At 31.4% G+C, this 26,826-nt stretch overlaps 2 protein-coding genes across 2 annotated transcripts in view; one reads left to right on the forward strand and one right to left on the reverse strand.

The window, feature by feature from the left end:
• LOC131163489 (uncharacterized) overlaps positions 1 to 11,357 on the forward strand; it is a 56,894-nt gene extending 45,537 nt beyond the window's left edge. Inside the window, exon 4 of the mRNA XM_058120085.1 lies at positions 10,870 to 11,357. Coding sequence (XP_057976068.1) covers positions 10,870 to 10,935 — 66 coding nt within the window. The 3' untranslated portion in view covers positions 10,936 to 11,357. The remainder of the gene's footprint in view (positions 1 to 10,869) is intronic.
• On the reverse strand, positions 5,629 to 10,015 carry LOC131164063 (protein DETOXIFICATION 56). Its single transcript, XM_058121005.1, has one exon. The coding sequence runs from the start codon at positions 7,401 to 7,403 to the stop codon at positions 5,934 to 5,936; it is 1,470 nt and encodes a 489-aa protein (XP_057976988.1). The 5' UTR covers positions 7,404 to 10,015; the 3' UTR covers positions 5,629 to 5,933.
• Positions 11,358 to 26,826: the final 15,469 nt, after the last annotated feature.

The following is a 26,826-nucleotide window of genomic DNA, read 5'->3' on the forward strand; positions in this document are numbered from 1 at the left end:
GTTTACTTATAGTTTCACCAATTCTTGAGACATGTTTATTTTCTTCATTAGGTCATCAATATGAGATTCCTTTTCTTTTTTAGCCGATTTAGAGGATTCTAACTAATTCTTAAGATTTTCATTTTGTTCTTTCAAAGTTATGTTCCTTTTAGTTACTTTAATGAACCTATTGTGTAAGGCGAATAATTCAGCTTGGATTTCCTTGTATGAAGGCATACTATCACATGAATCATTACAAGACTCTCCACTGGATTCTTCCGATGAACTATAGTAAGAGTTTACCTTAGCATTGTGCGGCATAAAGCACATGTTGGCAACTTTTTGTTCACTTGATTCATTCTCCAATTCGTTTGAGCTTATATCATCCCATGTAGCTTTCATTGTCTTCTTTTTCTTCTTCTTTTCTTTCTTCAGTTGTGGACAATCAGGTTTAATGTGTTCGACCTTCTTACAGTTATAACATGTAGGTGGTTCATTCTTAGTTTCCTTTGTGTTTGTTTCTCCTTTGTTAGTTTTTGATCCTTTAAACTTTTGAGGGAATTTCCTATTCTTTCTGAAAAATTTTCCAAGTCTTTTAGTAATGAAGACTAGTTTTTCATCATCTAATTCATTATCTTTGTCTCCATCATTTGAACTTTCTTTGACAGCCTTAAGGGCTATAGATTTCTTATTTTTATTATTGTTCTCTGGGTTTCTTTCGTTTATCGCCATCTCATAAGTGAGAAGGGATCCGATCAACTCATCAAGGGAGGTATTTTTCAGGTTTCTTCCTTTCGTGATTGCTGTGGCCTTAGGTTCCCATATCGGAGGAAGTCCTCTTAAGGATTTTTCGAATCATTTCATATGTTGAATAATTTTTTCCTAATGCATTTAAGGAATTTATTATATGAGTAAATCTGGTATACATGCTAGTGATAGTTTCATCAGGATTCATCCTAAAGGCTTCGTACTCGCTAGTGAGCATATTGATTCTACTGTCTCTAACATCTACCGTTCCTTCATAGGTTACCTATAACTTATTCCATATTTCTTTAGTTGACTTACATGCCATGACCCTATTGAATTCATTTACATCGAAAGCACAATATAGTGCATTCATGACACTTGAGTTTACTTGCATCATTTTATAGTTATTGTCAGTCAAATCTCGTTCTTTTTTAGGCACTTCTTTACCATCTACTAATTTAGTAGGAGTGTGGTCACAATGTGTGACAACTTTCCACGTTTTCCAATTCATAGTTTGAATATAGATTCTCATTTTTTGTTTCCAAAAGGTGTAGTTTACACCACAGAAAATAGGGGGTCTAGTTGAGGATTGTCCTTCAGCAAAAGGGGATACACCTAAGTGTGTCATTTAGATATTTATATAGCTTCTAATTAAGTTTTGCTATAACCTGACTTTGATACCATTTAAAAAGTAAAGTGTATGCCCAAGAAGAGGGGGGGGGGGGGGTGGGGAATTGGGATTTTAAAATTTCTTTGATTGATTCTTTCTTAACTTTTAAGTTCGGCCACCACACAAGCAAAATTATTTTTCAATTACAAGTTCATCGGAAAGTTAACTTAGTTAAAACCTTTATGAATGAATATATCAAGTTGAATATTCCTTTCAGCAATTTAATACAATCCAACGAATACAATCACAGCACAATCCACAATAAGCAATAATCCCAGCAATGCTTTCAAAGTTTCAGCACTTTAGTAACTCAAGGTAGAGTTTATGTATGTTGTTGATAAAGAGCCCTGTATTGGTGAACCAGTTTTTTCAAAATGAAGTATAATTTAAACCTTCAACACTCTTCCAAAAACTCAGATTTTAATTAAACTTTCAATTAATGAGTTTTGAGTGTTAACCAATCAACGTACTCCCTTATGGTTTCCGTAATTAGTATTGATTAACCAACGTACTCCCTTTTTGGTTTCTGCAATCCCAAAACCAAATTAATTTTCAGTTTATTTATAATCCAGTCCACTTAGTATAGCTGAAAAATTAAAGTCTAACCTGTTGGAATTGGTGTGTTCCCAAGAGGGGGGTGAATTGGGTATTAAAAATTTATTCCTAGGTTTATTCAAATTAGCAGCAGTAATACACAACCTAGGGTCTGTCTATATAATTGTAAACTCAATCAACACATGTACAACATATAATGAATCAGACATATAACGTACATGTGCTGAAAATGAAAGTGCAGAAAATAAATTGCGGAAATATAAGATACACGCACAATATGTTATCGGGGTTCGGCCAATACTGCCTACGTTTTCGCCTCAGTTCGCAAGACCGATGATTATCACTATTGCTCACTTAACAGGTGGAGCGACATTGATTACAACCAGGTCAAATTACAGAGCTGACCTCAACTTTTACAAACTCTCCTTGCGGGGCGGAGAAGGCCCTGGGTCAAATTCACAGAGCTGACCCCAACCTGATCCTTATGGGTTAGATCAAACCCCCTCAGGCCACGACTGGAATACAACAATGAAATACAAATTTTTGTACAATTCAAATTGCTTCTATCACAAGCAGATTATGTACCGATACGCACATGTAATAATCAATGCACTTCAATATGATAAGAACTATAAGCTCAGTGCAATGTGTGCTAACACTCAATCTTAGGTCAATATTCAATCAAGTATAAGAGTGTATTATCAAGCCTATCTTTGAAACAATATATAGATATATATCTCAATCACAATTTAGGGTTTTAAAGATTTTCATCAAGTGTAATCAAAATATCTCTAAAAATAATTTCTCAAGATTCTTGCACAAGAGATATTTGAAAAAAATAAACTTGTGAAAATAATACTTGCACAATCAAAACACAAGCTTTAGGTGTCTTGCAATTCAAATGTCAAGATCCACAAGCTACAAGGTTTCCCGCACAATAGATTTATTAAATTAAATTGGGGGAAAACCTTAGCTAAACTCTCAAATAAAATAATCAAGCAATCACTCAAAGAGAGTTTTTAGCAAATAGGAATATTGTAAAATCACTCAAGAAATAAAATTTTTCAAATGAATCAACAAAGGATGAGTATTAGGGTTTGAATGTGAAGAAATAACTCTAAAAAATTCAGAGGAAATTTTGCTAATCAAAATCCCTAATCCTAGCTTAATTCGTGCAAATGAACATATATATATATATATATATATATATATATATATATATATATATATATAGGCGCACTCAAAAATATTACCATTGGGACACGAGGGTAATTATTAAAATTATTTTGAATGTGTTTAATAAAATTAACCCCGTTTTACACCAATTAACAGTGGTAAAAATTAGGCCAACCCAAGAGTTTTGGTCGACTGAGCCATATGTTTGGTCACTCGAATAGACACATGAAGAAAAGTTATTTTTGAAATTCGGGTGCCTGAAAAATGGTTCGAGTGGCTGAACTAGGCGATTTTCAAAATATCTGAGATTTAGTCACTAGGACTTAAGTTCGGTCGCCCGAGCTCAAAATGAACTTAAAGTTTGGGCGCCCAAGGGTGCTGAGAAAAGTCAAGACTCGGGTTCGGTCGACCGTGGAAGTTTAGTTCAAATAAGTTCGGTCACTTGAGCCACAATCAACATTTTGAATTTTCATTGTTCGGTCGATCGAGACGTTTTCAATGCCAGGGTTCGGTCGCCCGAATCCTTTACCATTTTAGGATAAGTTAAATTTGTATCCTTGATTGCATACATGATAGTGGGGACTTATTCTAAGTTTCTGTGCAAGGTCCTAGGATCTTTCTAAGGTCTTTTTACCTAGACCCAAAAATTCAGTGTCGGTCGACCCCGAAGGGTGATCCGTAAGGTCATTCAACGGTCTTGAGCTTATAGGTTCCTACATGCATGATATGCATTAATTATTATAGACCGTTGGAACTTAAACAATATTACAGACCCGAATTAAAAATACAAAAAAATTAAACACTTTGGGTCTTCTTTTTCTTCAAGTCAATATGTGTCGCCTTATGATTTCACCAATATGATCCTGCACACAAACTCGGCAAACATTAAATACCTTGTATTTGTCATTATAAAAAACGAGATAGGACTCAAAAAGTCAACACAATCACGCAGTTAATATGAACAAAAATTTAAATGAGAGTAGAGAAGAGAGTGAGACGAGAGTTTTTATGAGGTTCGGCTATTCCCGCCTACGTCCTCGCCTTAGGCAACACCACCTAAGGATTCCACTATAACCACTCCTTTACAGGCAAGAGCAACCTTACAATCTATCCTTCAATAGGCTAGAGTATGTCTCTCCAAACGATACCCCACGCTTGGTCGAACAATGATTCAAGAACTTGAACAGTCTACAAAATAAGAACAAGTTTTGGTATACAAAGACACTCTCAACAGGAGCAGATTAGTACAATAATTCAGTACTAAAATATACTTCAATTCAAAATAATAATTGAAAGAGTTTGAAGCCTTTAGAAGTATATCACCGTGAGCTTTCTTTCTTGATTGAAAGAATTCATAGTATGCTCAGAATTTTGTGAGAGATTCCCCAACAAACCTCAGTAAAGAAATTCAGAATTTGATTGCACAAGAGAGCTTTGAGAATTTTGAGAACTAGAGAGCTTGAATGCTGTATTTGCTTGGTGTTTTTGAATCCTTAGCCTTGGGAAGTTATTTATAAGATGTTTATTCAATAGTATTTCATGTTCCCCAAGTGACTTGGAGTGTTTCCCAAGTTTACATAACGTTTAGAATTCAAAAAGTCAAATTTGGAAAGTTCCCGTTATGTTTAAAATTTAAAATCTTGAAGAGTCAGTCGACTGGGAAAGTAGGAGTTGGTTGCCTGGAAACATTAAAACACAGAGATTTTCAAATACAGAAGGAGTTAGTTGACTGGAAATCACGAGTCAGTCGCCTGGGTCCTCTCGGGTTGTTTCAAAATCAGGTATTTTATTTGTCAGTTGCCTAGGAAGTTCTTGTCAGTCGCCTGGAAAGACCAACAACTGATTTTTCAATTTAGTTCCAAATTTATTTTGCTCTTTTGCTTTCCCCAAAATATTTTAAGACTTCTGAAAAGAATTTTTCGGGGTTTTTCAAAACATGGTTTCTAAGTCAATAAATTTCCTAATGAGCTTCAAACCCAATCAAATCATCATTTGAATGAAGTACTTACATAAGGACTCAAGACTTTAAACACATTCTAAGCTTTGAAGTCTTCATATTTGTTATTTGTTGAGTCATTTTTGTCTTTGAGCTTCAAATCTCTAAACTTTCATCAATTCCTCATTGGTGTTCATGCTCTCATATTCTTTGAGCTTTCATATTCCTTTCGCATGAAGTCTTGCAATGAGCTGTATACTTGAACTTGAGCTTGAAACAACCATTTCCTGAAATATTTTTACTCACAACAAAACATGTTCAATAACCTTGTTATCATCAAAACAAGATTAGTAAGCCATGTTAGGCCAACAGAACTCAATTCTCAACTGGATTTCCTCAATGCAATGGACTCTTAAATGGGCACACGTGTCTATTTTCCTGGTTATTTTCCCCTTTTTTTTTTTTTTTCCGGTAGAAAACATATAAATTTACCACTACAGTATGATGTAGTTATGGTGAAAACACTAATGATTTCATTCCAGTGTTGTCAAATTTACTGCAACTATTAAAAATATATGGCTTGTGCCGTAGCCCTTATTATCATTGAATGTGCAAGTTGATACAGAAATGTAGCTCTATTATTGTGTTTTCTTAGTGGGGTTACTTCTATGAACACCATTTTCCTGGATTTCTAGTCTCAGCAATCATTTCTGCTAGCAAGAGAGATGTCTGTAACTGTGTAAGACAGAATGGGTTTCCTTAGTTTGTGATTTACATTCAAGTATTCTAGCTTCCCCACGTAAACAGATGACTTCGGGTGATTATCATACCTGGGCATCTTCTACTCTCTGAAATTTTGTGTTTTTCATCTTACATCCCAATTTCCTGTACACTACAGGCAAGTATTTGTGCTTTGCCAGCTTCTTCAACCCAATCAATCCTCATAACAAACACTAACAACAAAGTTAAGCATGCAACTGTCCCAGCCAGGAACCCTACCAACAGTCCCCCAAGTCCAAGCCCGATTTTGAAAGCTAGAACCACACCCAAGGGCAAGGCCAGCAGATAGAACCCCCCGAGACTGGCGTACATAGCCAACAAGGGCTTGGCTGTGCCTCGAACTATGCCCCCACAAACAACTAATGGGAAGTTCACAATTTCCACCAAAGCCATTAGCAGCATCATCTTCTTCACTCCTCTTATAATGCCTTCATCATGGCTGAATAAGGCTCCCCAATTGCCTCTGGCTGCTACTGTTGTTGCTCCGCCAATGAAACCCAAGAGGATGCTTGCTGCCAAAGAAACACATGCCGACTGACAAGCTGGGCCGGCTTGGTTCGCACCCAGCTCGTTTGATACACGAGTGGATGCGCATGTGGCCAGAGATAACATTATAGAATAGAGTAGATAATCAAAGTTTATGACTATGGCAAATATTCCCACTGCTTGTTTAGCATTCGCTAGACGCCCTGTTAAGAGGACTAGGATCTCATAGCACCACCATTCGAGGCAGGTGGTCAGGCAACATGGTCCAGAGAGTTTGAGCAATCCGATCCAGTCACAAGCCCTTAGATCCCACCACCCTCCTTCTGCCCACCTCCCTTCCTTCCCATTTTCCATCACCAGCACGTACACAAGGAGTAGAATGACAACAAGAAGATCTGTTATCCAGATCGCCATGGAAACTCCCTCGAGACCCTTAGCTCTCGAAAGTAGGATGTTGATAGGGATGTGAAATGCCAGTGCCAGAGCTGAGCTGAACATTATCGGAACTGTTATCCTTTGCGAGCTCAAGTAGGCTTTGAGAGGACAGAGAAATGAAGTGACTATTAAATCAGGGAGGAGAGAGAGAAGATAGTTCTTTGCAGTGATTGATATGTCTTCTTGCTGGCCGAAGTGGATGAGTATCTTGCCAACACAGAGCCACAATATAGAAATGGGGACTGCGGTTAGGAGTAGTAAGAAGATTGTCATGAGAAGGGTCTTGTGAAGCAGCCTAAAATTTTTAGCTCCATAGGCTTGACCACATATGGGTTCCATGGCACAACAGAGCCCATTCAAGACGGAGAAACCAGTGACATTAGCAAAGGTGAAACCAAGAGTGCCACCGGCCAGTGGGAGCTCTCCAAGCCTGCCTAGGAACGCTGTTGTGATGGCTATCTTGGCAAACCACATTAAATTCATCACCATCAATGGGAAGGCTATTCCCTTCTGCTTCTTGAGCTCCAAGAGGGTCATCTGCATGAAGCTGGCTGGCCATTTCTGAGTGAGAGGTGGATCTGAAGCTGAGTGGGGGACTTCCTCTCTTGAATTTTCTTTCGGACTCGATGCTGCAGACATTGTTTCTCAGCAAAATGGATTACTGGTTCTCTTCTTTCAAAATGTATATTTTCTTTACTGAGATAACATATATTGAGCACTGCAGATAAAGATTAATCATGCTTTGGGTGCAAGGGTTTCGTGAAGTGTTGGTTTCTGAAGGCTGAAATGATGGCTTTTTGTAACGGCCAATGAAGGAAGGAGAGACAGAAGTGGTGCATTTAAGTGCGTGATGAGAATGCAAAGACAAATCATGAAATCTCCCGCATAATATTTTTATAGTATCTTAAGATTAAGGTGCGGAACATGACATGGGAAAAAACAAGTTAGGTTGGGAAGGGAAAAAGTTGTGGCCCTGTGGACACTTGAGGCCTTTGTCCTCTTCTAGAACTAATTTACTGAGTCATTACTGATTGCTGTGTGCTTTATTTATTTATTTGAAGTTTTTTTTGGTAGCAAAATGGGAAAATCATATATATATATATTAATTTATGTTGTTAATTTATGAATTATTTTTGAGTATCTTTTATATTTTAAATATTTTTCAAGTCAGAATGAAATACCCAGCTTTATTCCCAGAAACCAAGGAATGGTTCCTTAAAATGAATAGTTTAAGGGGTAAGATGCAAAAGGTTGATCCGATTTGAAGAGATGAGTACACAATAATGTTCTGGTTCTCCTGGCCTCGCCTCTCATATGTTTGGTAGATATGGAATAAATTAAATTTATTACTTGGAAAAAGGTCATTACAATGTATGCATGGCTAATTGATGTTTGAAGTTGAGTCGTAAAAGAACCTTTTCTTTTTGTTGTCATTTCCAAAGTTTTTAGTAAAATTTGAGTCACTTGTTATAGATCACAAGACATGCAGAGTACAGGTCGGCAATAAAACACCATGAAGAAAAAGAAAGAAATTGGGAAAATTTTGTAAAATATACAATATCAATGAGAGAATAAAAAAAAAAAAAAAAAAAATCTTCAATAAAACACTGACAAAAATGTTCAGCAAATTAAAAAAATATGTAGTCCTTGCCAAAAGACCTTAAAGGGTCTGTTTGGATTAAGGATTTTATTTGGGGAAAGGAAAATAAGGAGAACATTTATTTTTCTTCTATATTAAATATTATCAAAAATAAAAATTTATTTTATTATCACTAAAAATTGAATATCAATTAAAATTTTGTTTATTGTTGTAGTATATTTTTTATTTTCTTTCTCATTTTCCTTGATAACTAAATATGAAAGTGTGACTTTCTTGATATTTTTTTTCCCTTTCTCTAATATCTTCCGGGTTCCAAACATAGCCCAAGGGAAAGGGCTAAAAAAACTAGTGCTGGAAAACACAAACTAAACCATGCAAACGTTTTCATTCAAATGAGTTTGTGTTTTCCTAAAACATAGAATTTCAGTTCTTGCATGGCTTTTAAATTTATATGCTTGATTTGTAATATTTATCTTGCTCCGTCATGATGGAGTGTGCTTAATGATATCGGTAAGAAAAAAAAACATCAAATAATGTCAATAGCTTGTGCCTTAACATGTTCGTTGGCATTTTTGTATGCCTCCAAATGACAAAAATAAATTTCAGAGCCATTTAGGAGAGATCACATAGTTATGCCCCTGGAGTCTTTGTGTGTGTGTTTACTAGAAAAACAATGTGTCCAGCAATGCTCTTATGCTAGTGATTGCCATTGTACCCCAAAGCTTTAGAAATATGACCCTTAAAAAGATTTTTTTTTTTCGTTTTCATACCTCAGGACGATAGAAACCTTACTCATGTTCAAAGAAAAAATGACGCACCCGTACAGAATTACTAGAGGATGGTGACACTCATGGATCCACCATTATTCCATTATATATTCTTCTTTCTTTTTATTATGCTCTCTTTGCTTTCCACTTGTTCCCCATTTTATAAAGCACGCATCTCTCTCTAAATTCTTGTTAGTGATGTCTATTTATAATGGCTCAATGATTGAGCAGACCTTCGCGTAGATCTTGAGTTTGGGAAGAGAGAATGAGAGAGGATTGGAAGATTTATTTTTTAATTTTTATTTTTTGGAGGATAGTTTTTGGTGTGTGTGGAGTCGGGGTGAGGGCGGTGCATGAGATTCTGTATATCGTGCTCCTTAGCCGATGTTAATATTGATGCTTAGGGTCTAGGAACATAGCTAATTTAGATAAGGCAAAATATTCTACTTGTATAAAAATGATTTTAGAGAGCAAGGAATTTAGTTCAAGTTTCCACTAGAGAATAAGAGTATATTTGTTTTGCAGATTTAGTAGGAATATTCATTGGAAATTGAATGTAAAGAGAGATAGGAAAGCAAGACAAGCTAAAGCAGAGCACTTCAATGGGAACATGATCCAAGGAAATACTAAATTGGAATGTTCAACTTGAGAGACCCAATTGGGTGATGATTTCACCTTTAGATTTCTAGTGGCACGAGAATAATACGATTTAGAAGCATGATTAACACCTGCAAGGATGTGCTTACTGAATATCTTGAAAGAAAAATTACTTGCAGATTGTATTTAGAAGCATGATTTGGGTCTTGGCTTTGAATTTGTGTAGATTTAAACAACAAAATGTAATACAATTTTGCTTTGAATTTTGTTTAAATTAACTTAGGACCTATTTGGTATCGATGGTGTTTCCTGTTTTCCATTTCTGCTTCTCCACAGTGAAAAAACAAAGTATAAAAATGTGTTTGTTTCTGCTGTCAATTTTCTATTTCCGTTGTTTGCCAAAAAATTGAAAATAAGATTTTAGAGTTTTTTAGTTGTTTTGACAAGATGTTGTCAGAAATTTTTAATATCTAGAAATATTTTTTTATTTAATAATTCATTTTATACACATTTAAATTAAATCAAAATTAAATGATCATATACATTTAAATATAATTAAAAGAAAAATATACATAAATTTTAAAAAAATAACAATAAAATCAATTATAAAACACTTTTACTATTTTTGAATTGTCATGTCTAATAAAATTTTTATTGTAAAGTAAAATTTGAAATTAGAACAATTAAGTAAAATAATTATAATAACTTTTATTTTTTTTAATTTGTATTATTTGTATATTTATTCTTTAATCATATTTTTACAATATTTTGATTTAAAGATGAAAATGAGCATTTCTTTAATTAAAATTTTAATTTGTATTTATTTTATAAATATTGACTAAATAGATTGTTGATTTTTAGTTTATAGTTTCCGTTTCTAATATTTGGTTTTCGTTTCTCTAATTTTTGACACTAATACTAAACGGTCCCTTAAATTCAAATGAGTCCCATGATCAATAATTTACATAATGCATTAGTCCTACAAACATTGTTGGTCTCTATCCACTGCATCACACAGCATGAAGAATTCTAAATTTTGGGCAGTGGACAGGAAAGTGCAATGGTTTACACCCAGAGTCGTTTTCCAAGGAAAAGATGAAATATAACATGTGTGTGTCCCAACTCCATTATATGGCTGTAGGACAGGGTGTCAGTGATGACCCTGGAGGGGCTGGAGAGGCCATTGGTGGTGATGACTGATGAGTAGTCCTAAAAGCAGAGCTTTAGCCGATATGAAGAGCCTTGGGCAGGACACTTTTCACATGAAAGCAACGTAGGATAATAATGGAAGAAATCTCCTCTAATGACCAGTAGAGTGGAATGCCAGTAGTACCAGTCCTACCTGCTTTATTAGGACAAGTGATAAGTGCTAGCTCTGTTTTGAACAACTGAAGGAAGGATCTTAAGTAAACATTCAGGACAGTGAGAAGTACAATGCCATTAGCAAAGGGGAGAGGGGTCACCAGTTTTTATCTCTCTCTCTCTCTCTCTCTCTCTTAATGTGCCTCCACTCCTGAGCCATTCTCTCTGGTCTCTACTGTAATGGCCTGAAAAATATATATATGATTAATACATAATAATAATAATAATAATAATGATCATTAAGTAAATATTAATACAATGATTTTTTTTTGTAGGATTCTTGATTCTATGTTTGATGTCTAGAAAAACTTTATTTTAGCGAGTGTTCAAATACCATTGCGGCTTAGTCGTTCCTTGAAGATTGACCTGATCAAAATGAAATTTCATAAAATAGATAGGATAGACACTATTTGTACATGTAAATAGGTACATATATATAAAATAATATTTTAATTTACATAATTTGTAAAAATATATGATAAATAATAATAATAATAATAATAATAATAATAATAATATACCGTGTGAGACTTACATGAGTCCCGAAATTGTGTAAGGTCCATATGAGTCCCGTAACTATGTAGGACTCATAAAATTGTAAGGGCTATTAGAGTTATGTAGGATCCATTTGGGTCTTGAAGTTGTGTGGAGTCTACAAGATTATGTGGGGTTCACATGAGTTTTCGATATTCGAATTTAATTTTTTTTCACACACACACACACACAAACACACTAAAATATAGTTTAAAAATAATAACAATGACAATAATAATGATTTTAAAAAAATAAAATAAATGGGAGTGTCGGCAAACACTCTCATTTTCCTCACATTTACCCTCATCCCCATCCCAATCCCGTATCTCTCCCCCCAAGCTCATTCCAAGCTCATCCAATGCCAATTCTTTGTCCATTTCCTTATTTGTAAAAAAAAAAAAAATTAAATTAAAATCTCACTTATCTCCCCGCACTTTTACAAATTTTATTTTCTTTCCTAAAATTTTCCTATAAATAGGAAACTCTCAACCTTCATTTTTTACAAAAAATTTCCAAAGAAAGAGAAGAATTAGTGAACGAAAGAATCAGTGGTGGAAGAAGAATTTTTGTTATAATTAAAATTTTCACTCACTCACTCACTCCCTCTTTTCAATCTTATTTTTTAGAGATATTTGTTGTGACCATATTATAAGGTTAAGTAAGAGGTAAGTAAATTTGATTATGTTAGATTTTTATTAAAATTTATACCTGAGTTTATTTGTGAGTAAATTTGATTATATTAGATTTTTATTTAAAATTTATATATGAGTTTATTTGTAAGTAAATTTTGATTTTTTTTAACTAAAGGAAGGCGGCACCTTCAATTATTTATTGATATACCCTCATTTTTGGCGGATGAATAATGTGGTTACATAACAATCATTGAGAAATTACAGATAAAAAAGACGTTAAAGGCCTCACAATAACAATACCTACAACCAACCAAAATAAGACTACGAATCCAACCAAAGTTAAATAAGAAATAAATCTAAATAGGCATAACAAAAATAAAAATAATAAAATAAATTAAAATCAAAAAAATCTAAACCAACAAAACAAAAGTCGATAAAATGAACTAATAATAAAGGGAAGTGAGATCCAACCTATCCATCCAAAAGTAAGTAAATTTTGATGAAGGTAAGTAACTTTTGATTATGTTAGTTATTTTCATAAAATTCTCTCGAGTTTATTTTTACGTATATTTAATTATATCAGTTTTATCTTTAATATACTTGTGTTTACTTTTGAGTTAATAAATGTTTTAAATTTCTTGAGTATTTTACAGCATTAATTTTTATTCAAGAAAATATTTTTGACACGAAAATTGTGTGGTATGAGTTTATTTTTATGTTACATATTTCACGAAAATATGAATAAAAATGAGATTTTCATGATATTATTTTAATTGTATAAATTATATAATAAGATATTTTCAAAATTCCTTATGACTTAGACGATATAAAAAATTACGAATGTTCGGTATTACAGTTTAAAGTTTAAATGGATCAGAGTGCACCTACATTGTTTACAAAGTGATTTTATATGATAGTGAATTTCTCCCAAGTGCACTCTTGGGTCGAATCAGAGTTTAATAGGAAAAATTTTACTTAATGATTATGTACGTTGATTTAGTTTGACTGACCAACCACCTAAGTTCAGTTTTCGGATCGCACAACCCAGTTATGAGAATAAACAAGACTTATGACTAATAGGCATAAGGGTGATTTTTTTACATTATATGTATATACATATTTAATTACGTATACGAAATTATTGATGATTTAAAGGAAAAATATATGTTTATGTGAACAGAGTAATTTTTTTTTACCTAAATGATGATCTAAAGGAACGTATAAGGAAATATATATATAATTAAATATTATAGTTATAATTTTAAAGTTAAAAGTTTAATTTATCAGTTATAATATATGATTATAAAATTTTACTGTTGTAGTTGATGGTAAAAATTTTATATAGAAATTTTTAAAATTACATTTATTTTAAAAGTAGTTTTGAAGTTATAATATTAAATATTATTTTACGAAATTATAAAAACTTATTTTAGTCGCATAATAATAATAATTTTATTTATTTACTGAACGTTGTGTCACCCCAATCGTTATTTTATATTTCAAATAATTTTAAAAATATATAAAAAATTTGACGTAACAAGTGCATGAACGGGAATAGAAAAAGTAGAATAAAATAAAAATTTATCATAATACAATTTAAAATATATTAGTGTATTATAGAATTTAAAAAATTTTCATTTAATTGTTGAGATATTTATTTATAATAAAACTAATTAATGCTTTGATAATAAAAATAACTTAAATTTATATGCGTTCATTTGAAAATTTATATGTAGGAATTCACTCGGATTTGAATCCTCACATCTACTCTTTCATTCCCAATAGGAGTCACTTCCACATGTACCAAGTTTACTATACTAGGTATCATGTCCACACCCACAATGCCCATTACCTCCAAACATGTTGCTTTAAGACTGCATGGCTCTGAAAAAAATAGATTGAGAATTCTAAAGTGCCTTTCAGCGGTAGAATCCTCTTTTAATTGTTTTGAGTGGGATCAGAGGTGTACTTCTTTTGCAGGAGAAATTATATGGGTGCTTGGTGACTGTAAGGTGTATGCTGAAGAATCTTCTTAATATGTGGAATCAGCAGAACTAGAAATGGCAGGATGTGCACTGTGTAGCCCCTTTGAACATATTATAAAGATAGAGAATAGAAATATAAATGGAATTTATTATTATTATTTTTAATGTTTGCTTATTAAGAAATGCAATATATATATATAAACAGTAAATTATTAAAAAAAATAAAATAAAACTTACACATTATTATTAATATTCTAAAATTTTTTCATCATTTAAAAAAATTAATTTTACACATTATTTTAGTTTTTTTTTTTTTAAAAAAACATTTCATTGTTATAGAATAAAATTTTAGATTTTGACAAAGTTTGTTATCTAAAGAACATAATTCTTTGTTTTCTTTTACTTTTCTTAAGTAAAATCGTTGGTTTTAATTTATCTCGTTGCTATTTATCTATTATATATCAAATATGAAAAAGGAGATTTCCCACTTTAGTGTATACTTTTCGTTTCCTAGAATTCCTTTACTAAAACGCTAGTTGAATAGTAAAAATAATGTTATACAAAGAATATTAAATAATTTATAATTAATTAGAACTAATATAAAAATATGTTTCACTAATTAATAACTAACTCAAAACCACAATCTTTTTCTTTGATCTTGATTTTTCAATATTTTAAAATATTCCTATAAATGAAAATTTTAATTTTTATTATATTATATTTTGTCCAACAATTTATAATACCACCAAAACATTGATCTTCTTTGAGATTTGGTTAAAAGACACTTACTTTCCTCGAGTTTTAAAAATTTTAGAGACCTTCGAGTTTCAAGAATCCACAAACCTCTCCTAAGGTTTGGTAAAAGGATGCAAGTTTCAGAGTTTTTTTTTCGTTTTATTATTAAAAAAAAAAATATTAAATAATACTTTTATTGGGAAAATTTTTTTCAAACTGATGCTCACGTAATCTCACAGCACCAAACTGTGAGATTTAAATGACCAGCGAATAAGAAGCTGATGCGTGGCATGGTGGCAGAGCAAATCTCGCAGCTTGGTGCTGCGAGATTTAAAGGCCCAGCGAGTGAGAAGTTGACACGTGGCAAATCATGCTGCGAGATTTAAGCGTTCTTATTTTCTTTCCTTTTTTTTTTCTCAAATAAAATCATTCCAAAAAAGTAATATAATATATATAGATAATCTTATTGTATTAAATTTAATTCCAACTTAATTAATAAAAAAATTTATTGATAAAAGAGATATTTTTAAGATTAAATATTTAAGATTTAACATATATCATATATTAAAATTACTAATTTATATTTAATTATTAATTAATTAGTAATTCGGTTAATTCAATTATGAAATACTAAAACTAGATTCAAAAAAAAAAAATAAAAAAATAAAATCAGTATTTTAAAAAATATTTATAAAATTAATACAAGTTAAAATTTTAATCGAATAAATGCTCATTTTTATCCTTGAATAAATAAATAATCCTTAACATAACCCAAAAGACAAAAAATAAAATTTTAATAGAATATAAATTATTTAATTTCAAAACTTGCTTTTTAATTAGTGATATAGGAACAATCTTATTGTACATGCATTGACAAATAGTAATATAATTTTTAAATGACTTTTTTTTTCATATAATATATATATATATATATATAAAATCTTTTTTAAAAATCTAAAAATATTTTTTAAATTTATAAAATGAACATTCGATTATTGAATTAATAGTTTTGTTTAGATGGTAATCTATAAGTAGGTTGTTCCATTAGAGTAAATGAAATGAGTTTAATTTTCTGATCTAAAAAGAATAGTAATACAACATTTAGATTTTTTTTTTTATTTGTATTCATCATTGGTGGGTTATTTTATATATATAACATTTCAATTGGTTTGGTTCGATTCTAGATTTAGATAATTTTGAGTATTCGATTTTCGATTCAGGTATGGGGAGTCTTTAATTTGGTTAATTGAATTAACCAAATTACTAATTAATTAATAATTAAATATAAATTAGTAATTTTAATATATGATATATGTTAAATCTTAAATGTTTAATCTTAAAAATATCTCTTTTATCAATAAATCCTTTTATTAATTAAGTTGGAATTAAATTTAATACAATAAGATTATATATATATATATATATATATATATTACTTTTTTGGAAGGATTTTATTTGAAAAAAAGAAAAAGGAAAGAAAATAAGAATGCTTAAATCTCGCAGCATGATGCTGCGAGATTTGCCACGTGTCAGTTTCTCACTCGTTGGGCCTTTAAATCTCGCAGCGCCAAGTTGCGAGATTTGCTCTGTCACCGTACCACGCGTCAGCTTCTCATTCGTTGACCATTTAAATCTCGCAGCTTGGTACTGCGAGATTACGTGAGCATCAGTTTAGGAAATTTTTTCCTAATGAAAGTATTATTTAATATTTTATTTCTTTTTAATAATAAAACAAGAAAAAACTCCAAGTTTCATCTTATACTTTACGAGAAAATAAATCTTTTGAAAAAAATAAGTGTCCCAAAAATCAAATATTAGGGAATGTTTGTGAAAATTTTTAAAAGAGGTTTCTAAAAACCCAAGTCCAATTTCACCCCTAATACCCAAATTGGAACCCAGTTGTATACCCTTCTTCTCAAATCAAGGCCCAAATCCATTATGTTAATTACATGAATACAAGCCCAATTTCACCAAAGTCCTGAACCCTTGGTCCCAAATTTAAGATCAGTTGGCCCCAAGTTCCAAAACTATGGCCCAATGGAACCCTAATTCCAAAATTGGGACTTTGAGCACAAATTTCAAAATTAAATCCTAGTCCCAAACTAAACCCTAAAAATTGAACTCAATTACACCATAAAAATGTTACATTGATTTTCAATATGCCACTCCATTAAACTGCAAAATGAACATAAAATTTTTGAAATCTTTGAGTGTCTTTTTATAAAATCTTAAGAAAGGTTAATGTCTTTTGCCTTATATTTAATGTGGTGATAAACATTTATTAGGACATTCTATGTCTAAGTAAAAGATGTCGATCTCCTTTGAAATTTGACTAAAAGACACTCTCTTGAGATTTTAAAATTTCTAAAAACCTCCATTAACATTTGAATTTTGGGGCACCTCCATTTATTTATTAATATACTCTCACTTTTGATGGAGGAATATCTCACTTGTACCCTCTCAAAACTCTTGTCATTTTGCAAAATATAAGGGACACTTAGTGTCTTTTGGTAAATTTAAGTAACATTTGCAAAATTCTTGAAATTTCAATTCAGATCTCTAAATTTTTTGAAATTTTAGGCAACGTCAGTATGTTTTTTTATTAAAACTTAAGGTAGGTTAGTATCTTTTTTCCTGTATAATATAGTATCATCATAATCCAATATTATTGAACTAAGAAACACATTTGATTAAGTTATATAAATGATAAAAATATGAAATTATTTAATTATAGAAACATTAATAAGAAATATATTACAAATGCATTACTAGTATTACAAAAATTATTCTAATAACTTTCTTATGTTATGAAATGTGTCACCTTTGTGTATGTGTGTGTGTGTGTGTGTGTGTGTGTGTTTATTGGTTCAAAATTTATTTTTCTCACGAATCTGACCACTTCTATATTGAATGTTTTTCATTTTTTTTTATGTATAATAATTTATCCCTTTTAATTTTAATTTAATAAAATATTTAAAAATAAATAAATTTAAATTTAAATTTGAAATTCATATTACCAAGAACTACCTAATTTAAATTTAAATTGTGCAAACATGTGTGAAAGATGGGCTACATGGGAGAGACCTATTTGTGGACTCGGAAGTATTTGTTGAAAGAACATGGCCAGCTTGCGAGTCATGTATCTATCGAAATCTAAGTGGGCCGCGTTTCTATTAAAAACTTTTGGGTCTCGGTTTATACTTGTTCAAAATCAAACAATAATGCCCCCAGCCCAATCAATTCCAGGGCATCTTTACAAGCAAACGTAAGTTGGGCATATGGACGAATCGGGACCAATTAGTAGGGCTACAAATGGCTTAAACTTATTTATCAAATTAAACGAGTCAAACTCAAAGCCAAATTTCGAGGTCGTCAACTAAACAAGTCGAGTTTGAGTTGGTTCATACTCGACTTATTAAGCTCGAAAGCCAGCTCGTTTATCAGCTTGTTTACATGCTTGTTTACTAGTTTGTTAGTTACTCGTGAACTAACTCGATATTGGGCTTGTGAAATAGTTCCGTATTGGGCTTGTGAACAAATTCGATATTAATATCATTAAATATTTGATTTTAAATTTTTACTTTAAAAAATATTTTTCTCAAATTATATTTATTAATTATCAATCAATTTAATTAGCTTAGTGATTTGGTTCTTTTATTAATTTGGAACGAGCTTCATTCAAGTCAAGTTTAAGTTTGAGCTCGGCTCGTTTAAGCTTTAGTGGAGTCCAATTCGAGTTATTGTAAATGAAATTTGGAAAATAGTAAAAATATTTTTCTAATTGGCTTTTATTATTTTTAAAAAAATTATGAATACTTTTATTTTAATTGTATTTAGATTCATACAATCATTTTATTTTTAATTTAATCAAAAAGTACATATAAAACAAATTATTTAATTCAAAACACAATTTCTAGGCATTAAAATTTTTGACATGTTGCAAAAATAAGTGAACATCATAAAATATGATTTTTAGTTTTTTTTTTCGCAAATATCAAAATACCAATAACAGAAATAAAAATTCGGAAACATAAACAAATGCATTTTTATGATGAGCAATGCTATGTTGTGCGGTCCGTGATGACACAGATCCACATGGCAGGGTATCAGTGGGTGAAACAGTGTAAATGACACTGTTATACATAACATGGCAGGGTATTAGTGAGTGAAGCAGTGGTGCTTCATCCACTAATACCTTACCATGGGGACATGGACCCATGTCTTTTAACAAATTTTCTTGTATAACCTATTTCTTCACTGCTTAGAGATAAAAACAAAAACCAAAAGCGGTACCAAATAGACCCTTCAAAATAGAAAATAATTTTAAGAAGTATAATAACTTCTAAGGAAGCATATAAAAAATTAGTTGAAAAGTGATGCATTTTCAAAAAGGACGCAAACCCCGTTTTCCATTTCCACCCAAAACCAATTTTTTATGTTATAATCCTTCATTTGAAAATTTTAAAATAGAAAACCATTGAAGAGTTAGATTGAAATCAAAGATATCGAAAATTGGGATCCATGTAATGTCATGTTTAATTCGCATAATGAAATGAATTATGAGCGGAATGAATCTAAATCAAGTGTATACTTACAATTCTGTCCTATTTTTATTTGCATGATAAAAAAGGGGCATACTTTAACGGAATGGTGGCAAGGTTAGGAGCGTAGCAACTTAGGAAGAAGAAGTGTTTGGCGCAGAAACAAGTATAATTGAATGACCCATAAAAGCTTTTTCATACCAAATCCAATCATTGCTTTATATTTGGTGATACCCAACTGGGGATTTAAAATTAAAACCTAAGAAGAGGAAATTAACAAATCACCCATACATATATGCACAAACTCTCATGCCGTGTGTCATATATAATAACTTTAATTATATTAATTAGTTGCAAGCAAAAAAGAGTAGTTCTGATCAGATCATCATCAGCCAGCCCTTCAAAACATTAACCAGTGCCCTAATTCGCTCGTATATATACATAGAAAATATAGAGGATTATTAATTTAATAACTCTGTACCCAAAAATGTTGGAAAAGCAACACCCTGCTGTGTACTACAAAACATAGACATTTATATATTTAAGCCTAACATATGTATATAAAAATCATACCCAGAGATTTGGGATGTATATATAATGTTGTTATTACTTTTTATTTTTGGTAAGAATCTTGTTCCTGCTTGCTGCTTGGATCGCACACGAAACACTAAGATCGAGCTTGATGGCCTTTTCCATTTGATTAATAATTAGCTTCTTCTTTTTGCTATATGGATCGTTCTCAATTAATTATATATATATATATATATATATATATATATATATTTTGATAATCAATTTATATGTTATGGTGCGAGCAACTCCAACATTTTTTATTTTATTTTATTTCATTGTTAATATTCTAAGGAGGCAAGCATGCATCATTTTTAAGGCTTGTTAAAAAGTATATATATGTATATAGTAGTTTCTTTTTAATTTTTCTATTAAATAAATAAAACATTTTTACTTATTTAATGTTCCATATCCATTGTTAAGTATGAGAGTGTCTAATGTGTACAGCTCCTCCGTACATTGTTTAAGGCCGGGTTAGGTACATGCTAGGCACTAAGTCAAGTACAATAGTTTTTAAGAAACAATGCATATGGTTGAACTTTAGAGTTGTCAAAGCTCATTTTTGTCAAATTAAGCATAGTGAGTTAAGTACCTAGTGCTTTGTTTGGTTTTGTCATCAATTGAAAGTCATAAAGCTCATTTCCCAAGTCATTTCTTACTTTTTAATCATGAAATTTAATATACTAAATTCTTTTCACCAATTATTCATATTGAAAATGTTTTCTGTACCACCTTTTAAGAAAAGAGGTAAATAAACTTGATTGCAAGCGAAAGAAACATGTATGGAGAGTTAGCACCACTCGCACAAGATACAAGAAACTGTGACTACTGAGGATATTTTGAACAAGAAACTGTGTATTAAGGATTGCTGGCTAAATAATAATTGGAACTCTGATTTAGTACGGGAATTGGTTGGTGCTGATAAAACAAGGGAAATTTTGCAAACAGGTGCCGGCGGGTAAAAGTGGGCAGTATATTTTTGTCTGGAAGCCTGCTCCGGATGATAATTTTTCTACAAAAATGGCTTGAGAGGCAGTGAGGAGTAGAAGTGATAATTTTTTGTGGAATGACTAGTTTTAGCATTCTTTATTGCCTAGAAGAATCTCAATGTGTTTATGGAGAGTCTGGTTTAGATGCTTGACTGTAGATGATAGAATTCAGATTAAAAGAATATCGATAGTTTTAGCTTGTGATTACTGCGTTCAGAGAAGTCAGGAAAACATTGATCATATTATTTTTTTAGGAGATGTGGCTTCAAAGGTTTGGTGTCGGGCTAGTGTGGCATTGGGGATTCCTTTCCAACGATCTCTTCTTTGAAAAAATAAAATTGTAAATTGGTTCCACTATGCAAAAAAATCGTCTATTAAAGGTATTTTAATCGAGTTGATTCCATGTTTGATTACGTGGTGCCTCTGGAATTGAAGATGTAAAGCGAGAATGGAAGGAGTTTATCAAAGTGCAGATCAGATGTGGAGAAGTGTTCGATTCTGGGTTAGTTTTATTGCTGAGAGCACCATTTCTTTTCAAAAATTGAAGAAGCCGGACATTAAAATTTTGAATGAGTTTCAAATTAAGCATCAGAGAGTTTGCGATAGGACTGAAAAAATTATTTCATGGGTTAAACCTCCAATAGGGTGGATAAAACTTAATTGTGATGGGAGTTGTAGGGGCAATTCGAGTACTTCAGGAGGTGAAGGAATTATTCGGGATTATCATGGCATGGTAAAAGTGGCTTTTTCAAGTTATTTTGGCAATGATACGAATAATAGTGCGGAATTAAAAGCAATCAGGGAAGGAATTCGTTTGTGTAAATGTTTGCATTATGTTAATGTGATTATTGAAAGTGACTCGCGAATTGTAGTTGACTGGCTTCGGAAAGGTAGATGTACCTTGTGGTATCTTTAGGAATTTTGGGAGGAGCTCGTGGCAGAGTTAGAAGGAGTGAATGTCATGGTGATGCATCAATATAGGGAAGACAATAGTGCAACTGATTTTCTTGCTAAAGAAGGAGAAATGAGAAATAATGTAATTTACGAAGAACAATACCTTCTACCACGTTATCTGAAAGGTATCATTCGGATGGATATGTGGGGTCTTGTTTCCGTTCATCGTTAGTTCATCTCTAGAGTTCATTTGGTGTATTTCGTTTTGTTTTTGATTATTTTTATGTTTTTATCTACTTTGTTAGTTATGTTTAATTTTGTTTGTCCTAATTTGGTTGGTTGGTTTTAATTTGTAACCACGGTGTTCCTCCGCCAAAAGTGAGAGTTTATTAATAAATAAATAGAGGTGCTGCCCTCTTTTACCAAAAAAAAACAAAACTTGTAAATGATGAAAGTTATAAAAATAATGGCGAAAAAAGTTTATATAATTTTATATCTCTCAATATATCCTTTGATGATTGCTTCGACGGTTTTAGACAGAAAGTTTTTTAGGAGAAAACCGTCGACGAATTCCTCAAACCGTCAATGGATTACTGCAAATTGTTGACGATTTCAGCAAACTGTCGATGGTTTTGTCGGTTGCTAAATTGTCGAGAATCCTTGTAATTGAAAAATAATTGATATCTGATAGCCTGCGATAATGTGGGATTTTTCAGTTGTATTACTTGAATATTTGTTTGTATTTGATAGTCTAAGGTTTTCTTGTTTTGGTATGTAAATGTTTTTGAATTTATAACAATTATACCTTGTACAAGTCTTATGTATAAGACATCTCTATATCAATGAAAGTGTTCTACTTTTTCTACAACAATAATAGTGAATTTTTCAAGGTTTTTCATGCTGCTGCAAGTCAAATGTTTGGCGATTCTTTTCCCTTCACAACTCTTAATTTAATGATACTGGAATCTCAGTCTGATCTAATGTGCCAAAACTTCAATTAAATTTGGTCTTTCTTTAAACGACCAATAACTCTTATGAGAGAGGTTAGTATAATTCATTACACTTGAAGAGTATTGTAAAAGTAGTGTGCCAACCATGTTATTTTTAATAGGGATTTGAATTCTAGATATTTAAGTAAAAACTAATTCATAAACTATCTATTATATCATATATTAGTTTGGCATTTTGCCAATAATAGCACTGTTTAGGGTAATCCTATGATGATTTATATGTGCATGTTCTATGAATGTATTGTCTGTACTTCAAATTTTATTATACTGCGTTTGGAAATATTGATTTTGGACCTTCAATTTGAATTTAGATTTGAGTGAATTTAGATAAATTTCAGTACAATTTTATATTAATCACATCTTATCCAAATTTAAAATAAATCTAAATTCAAGACTCTTCAAATATAGGGTATAAAAATAAAATTGGTATGTAACCATTGTAATCGAAGTGGTAAAACTTATAAATATTGAGTTATGGTTGCAGCTCATTTGACTGTCAAAATAACAATTCTCTAACAAGGAAAACTATTTATGACAAGCACATATTGTATTTAAACTCTTAGTACATTTGTTGACTAAGGTATATTTTGAATATAATTATTTTATATATATAGCTATACAAGGCTAGACGTGCCTAGTATACATGCCTCATGTCCCACTTGTACTTCTACCAACTAGCCTAGTCTCTACATAGATTGAATTGCCAAATTTTCAAACAATTATATTGTAATTGTTAACTTTGGATTCTATACTACACGAATTTCTAAGAAAGTCAATAGCGAATTTTAGATCTTCAAATTTTCATTTAAAAAGATATGTAAAACAAAAATGACCAAATAGTGCTCCAACTATAATTCTCCAATATCTAAGTTCCTGTCTTGGACTAGGATGAAATTAATGATTTAAAGGTTTCAAGGTTGTTTTTTCTTTGGTATTTTGAAAGATGATTTTTGATTATAGAACTATTGTTATGATCACAATTTTGCGGTTTTTGGGCTGGTTGATACATGATCATTAAGGCATATTAATTGTTTTCAACTAGCAATTCCTTAATTACGTGTTTGCTTATGCATACCTAAGTTTGATTGAACTTGGGTTACATAAAAAAGGAAACTCATTTTCTATTTCATATTCCTTACTATCATGTTTTAAAAGTTAAATTTATAAGACATCTAATATAAAAGTATAATCGGTAACAGACAATTTCTTAATCAATGCAATCTTTTTAATCTTTCAAGTGAAATAGAACCACAATAGTGGTAATTCTTTGCATATATGGGTTGGACACACCTTATCTTGGGTGTTTTGCACTTACATACATATATATATATATATATATATATATATATATATATATATATAAAAGTTTGTATTAAAAATAATAATTTAGTACATTTGTGCATTAATCTCACATCCTATTGAGATAATTACAAGTGATCTTTTAAATAAATTAATGAATAAATTTTCTTATAAATGAACTAACCAAATTTAATCCAAACTTAATCTCTCTCTCTCTCTCTCTCTCTCTCTCTCTCTATATATATATATATATATATATATATATATATATATAAGTAGAAATTGAGATTATAGGCAAAATTTAAAAATAAGTTATATTGTTTTATGTTTTTAAAGAATGTGTTTGCCCAAAAAGTTAAGAGCTCTATCAAAGGGTATATCCAAATAAAAATGTAACATTTGGAAACAAATTAAATTAGTACTAAAGGATGTTTAGTAAAAAATTGTGATTATTTCAGCGAACATTATTGAGTTTGTAAATAGACTATAAAATTGACTTTTACGAACTCAAAAATCTCATTGGTCTCTCATATAAAATTGTAATTAATTATTATTTTTTATTGCAAAAAATTATAAAATTACTAGTTAATTTTTAATTTTTTTGTATAAATATTGAAAAGCTAAAAACTAAAATAACCTTTTATGTTTTAGGATTTTTTTAAAGAAAGAAATGAAAAATAATTTTTTTTTTCACAAGTGTACATTCCATTATATTCATTAGATATTTTCAACAAATTTATTTTTATTTTATTTTATGCAAATATAGATTGACGATAATTTTGTTTATTCGACCGAATAATTACTTGAACTTAGTATACATTCACTTGTTACTTCATGATAACAAGTGAACTTAGGACACATTCAACTCTTTTCAAATATAATAAATAATGAACATGTTAAAATTGCTCTTCACCACAAATGCATTAACCCCATTATATTGTTGTCCGGAAGGGTACACAACTTCAATAGGTTGAATAGTGAAATGGGTCTTCGGCTCGTGCCACTAGGAGGAGACATGAATTAAAAATAATCTCTCTAGAGGAAAAAATAAAAATAGGAGACCCTACATAAAAAACAAAACAAAAACATAAAATAAAAAGGGTAGCTAGAAAGACCATACAATTAGGGCCTTCTTGTCGAGACATTCTTCAATACTCCAATAGCTTATATCAAGCGCATCAGCATCGTTGATTTAGTAGGTCTAATCATAAAAAACACATGGAATCAACGGTGATAATATGCTTGACATAAACTACAAGGAGCACCGAATAAGAGTTTCGCCTTTGCGTCATTTGATAATCAAAATGGGAAACCGAACTGTTGACACAGTAAATAAATAATAAAATAAGGGGGTGGGGGGGGGGGGGGGGTGGTGGAATTAAAAATGTTAGAATTAATAAATGATAAAAAGAGTTGGGTTCCTCCATCAAGGGGATAGCTGAAATATTATGGATGGAGATTGGAGACTGGAGATTGGGGAAGCAGGTAAACCATGACCGTGTGGTCCCAAATGAATGCATAGCCATCCACCACATGGGCACCCCATTTTTGTCGCTTCCCCACCTCCATTAAAATAATCACCCGATGCTCAATACACATTAATTAATTAATAATTGTAATCTGCATCGTTGTAATTATAAAACTAATCATAATTAACCCATTAAATTAAATTATATGCAACAGGGGAAGCTGTGCCTTGGTGTGCACTGTACTGGATCTCCACTAGGTCTTCCCTGCGCGGATAAACACAAAATGCAGATGAGATGAGATGAGATGAGATGAGATGGTAGCAGAGCTAGCTACCCTTCCTAATAAAACATAATGCCAGATTCCATGCAATTAAATGGGTGATCCTCACATGCCACTGCTCTCTCTCTCTCTCTCTCTCTCTCAAAATAAATATAATTGTTTTTATGAGAACCGGGGGAGTGAATGGAGTGGTTTGTTTATTGAAAATTAGAAGATTAAATTGAGGTTTTTAGGTGATTAAATATTAAAATAATCAAAAACTGGGAGTGCAGTTTCCAAGGTTTCATTAGTTTCATCTCCTTCATCATCATCTTCTTCTTCTTCTTCTTCATCATCATCATCTTCTTCTTCTTCTGTGTGTGTGTGTGATTTCTCGAAAACCCAAATGGTTATTCGCACGTCATTTGTGAATGGAAGGGCATGCATGGGGAAATATAATCGTAGGGGGAACTATAATTGGAAGCGCCCGTGAGTCCATTTCTGCCGCTGGTACGATGCAGGACTTTTAATTTATTGATGCTCCAAATTAAAGGGAGGCTGCCTTCATTCAACCGAGCCAATTGATTATTACTTTCTTTTCATTTCCTTTTCCACCAGCTATTCAAAAAATAAATTAACCCAACATTTCCTCATTCCCTTTCTCTCCCTTCATATTGAATTTAACTCAGGACAGCGAGTAATTTGTGATTTTAAGAGCAAAGAATAATTATTTCTCTTTAGTTTAATAAAAACACACAAACATCTCATAAAATTTTAAAAATTCAAATAGGGTTGTACTTGATTTTTCAAATACATCTA

This window comes from Malania oleifera, chromosome 9, assembly GCF_029873635.1.
Source record: "Malania oleifera isolate guangnan ecotype guangnan chromosome 9, ASM2987363v1, whole genome shotgun sequence".
Taxonomy (NCBI): domain Eukaryota; kingdom Viridiplantae; phylum Streptophyta; class Magnoliopsida; order Santalales; family Ximeniaceae; genus Malania; species Malania oleifera.

Coding starts and splice junctions, on each gene's coding strand:
- LOC131164063 (XM_058121005.1), bottom strand. CDS start 7,403: ATGTCTGCAGCATCGAGTCCGAAAGAAAATTCAAGAGAGGAAGTCCCC.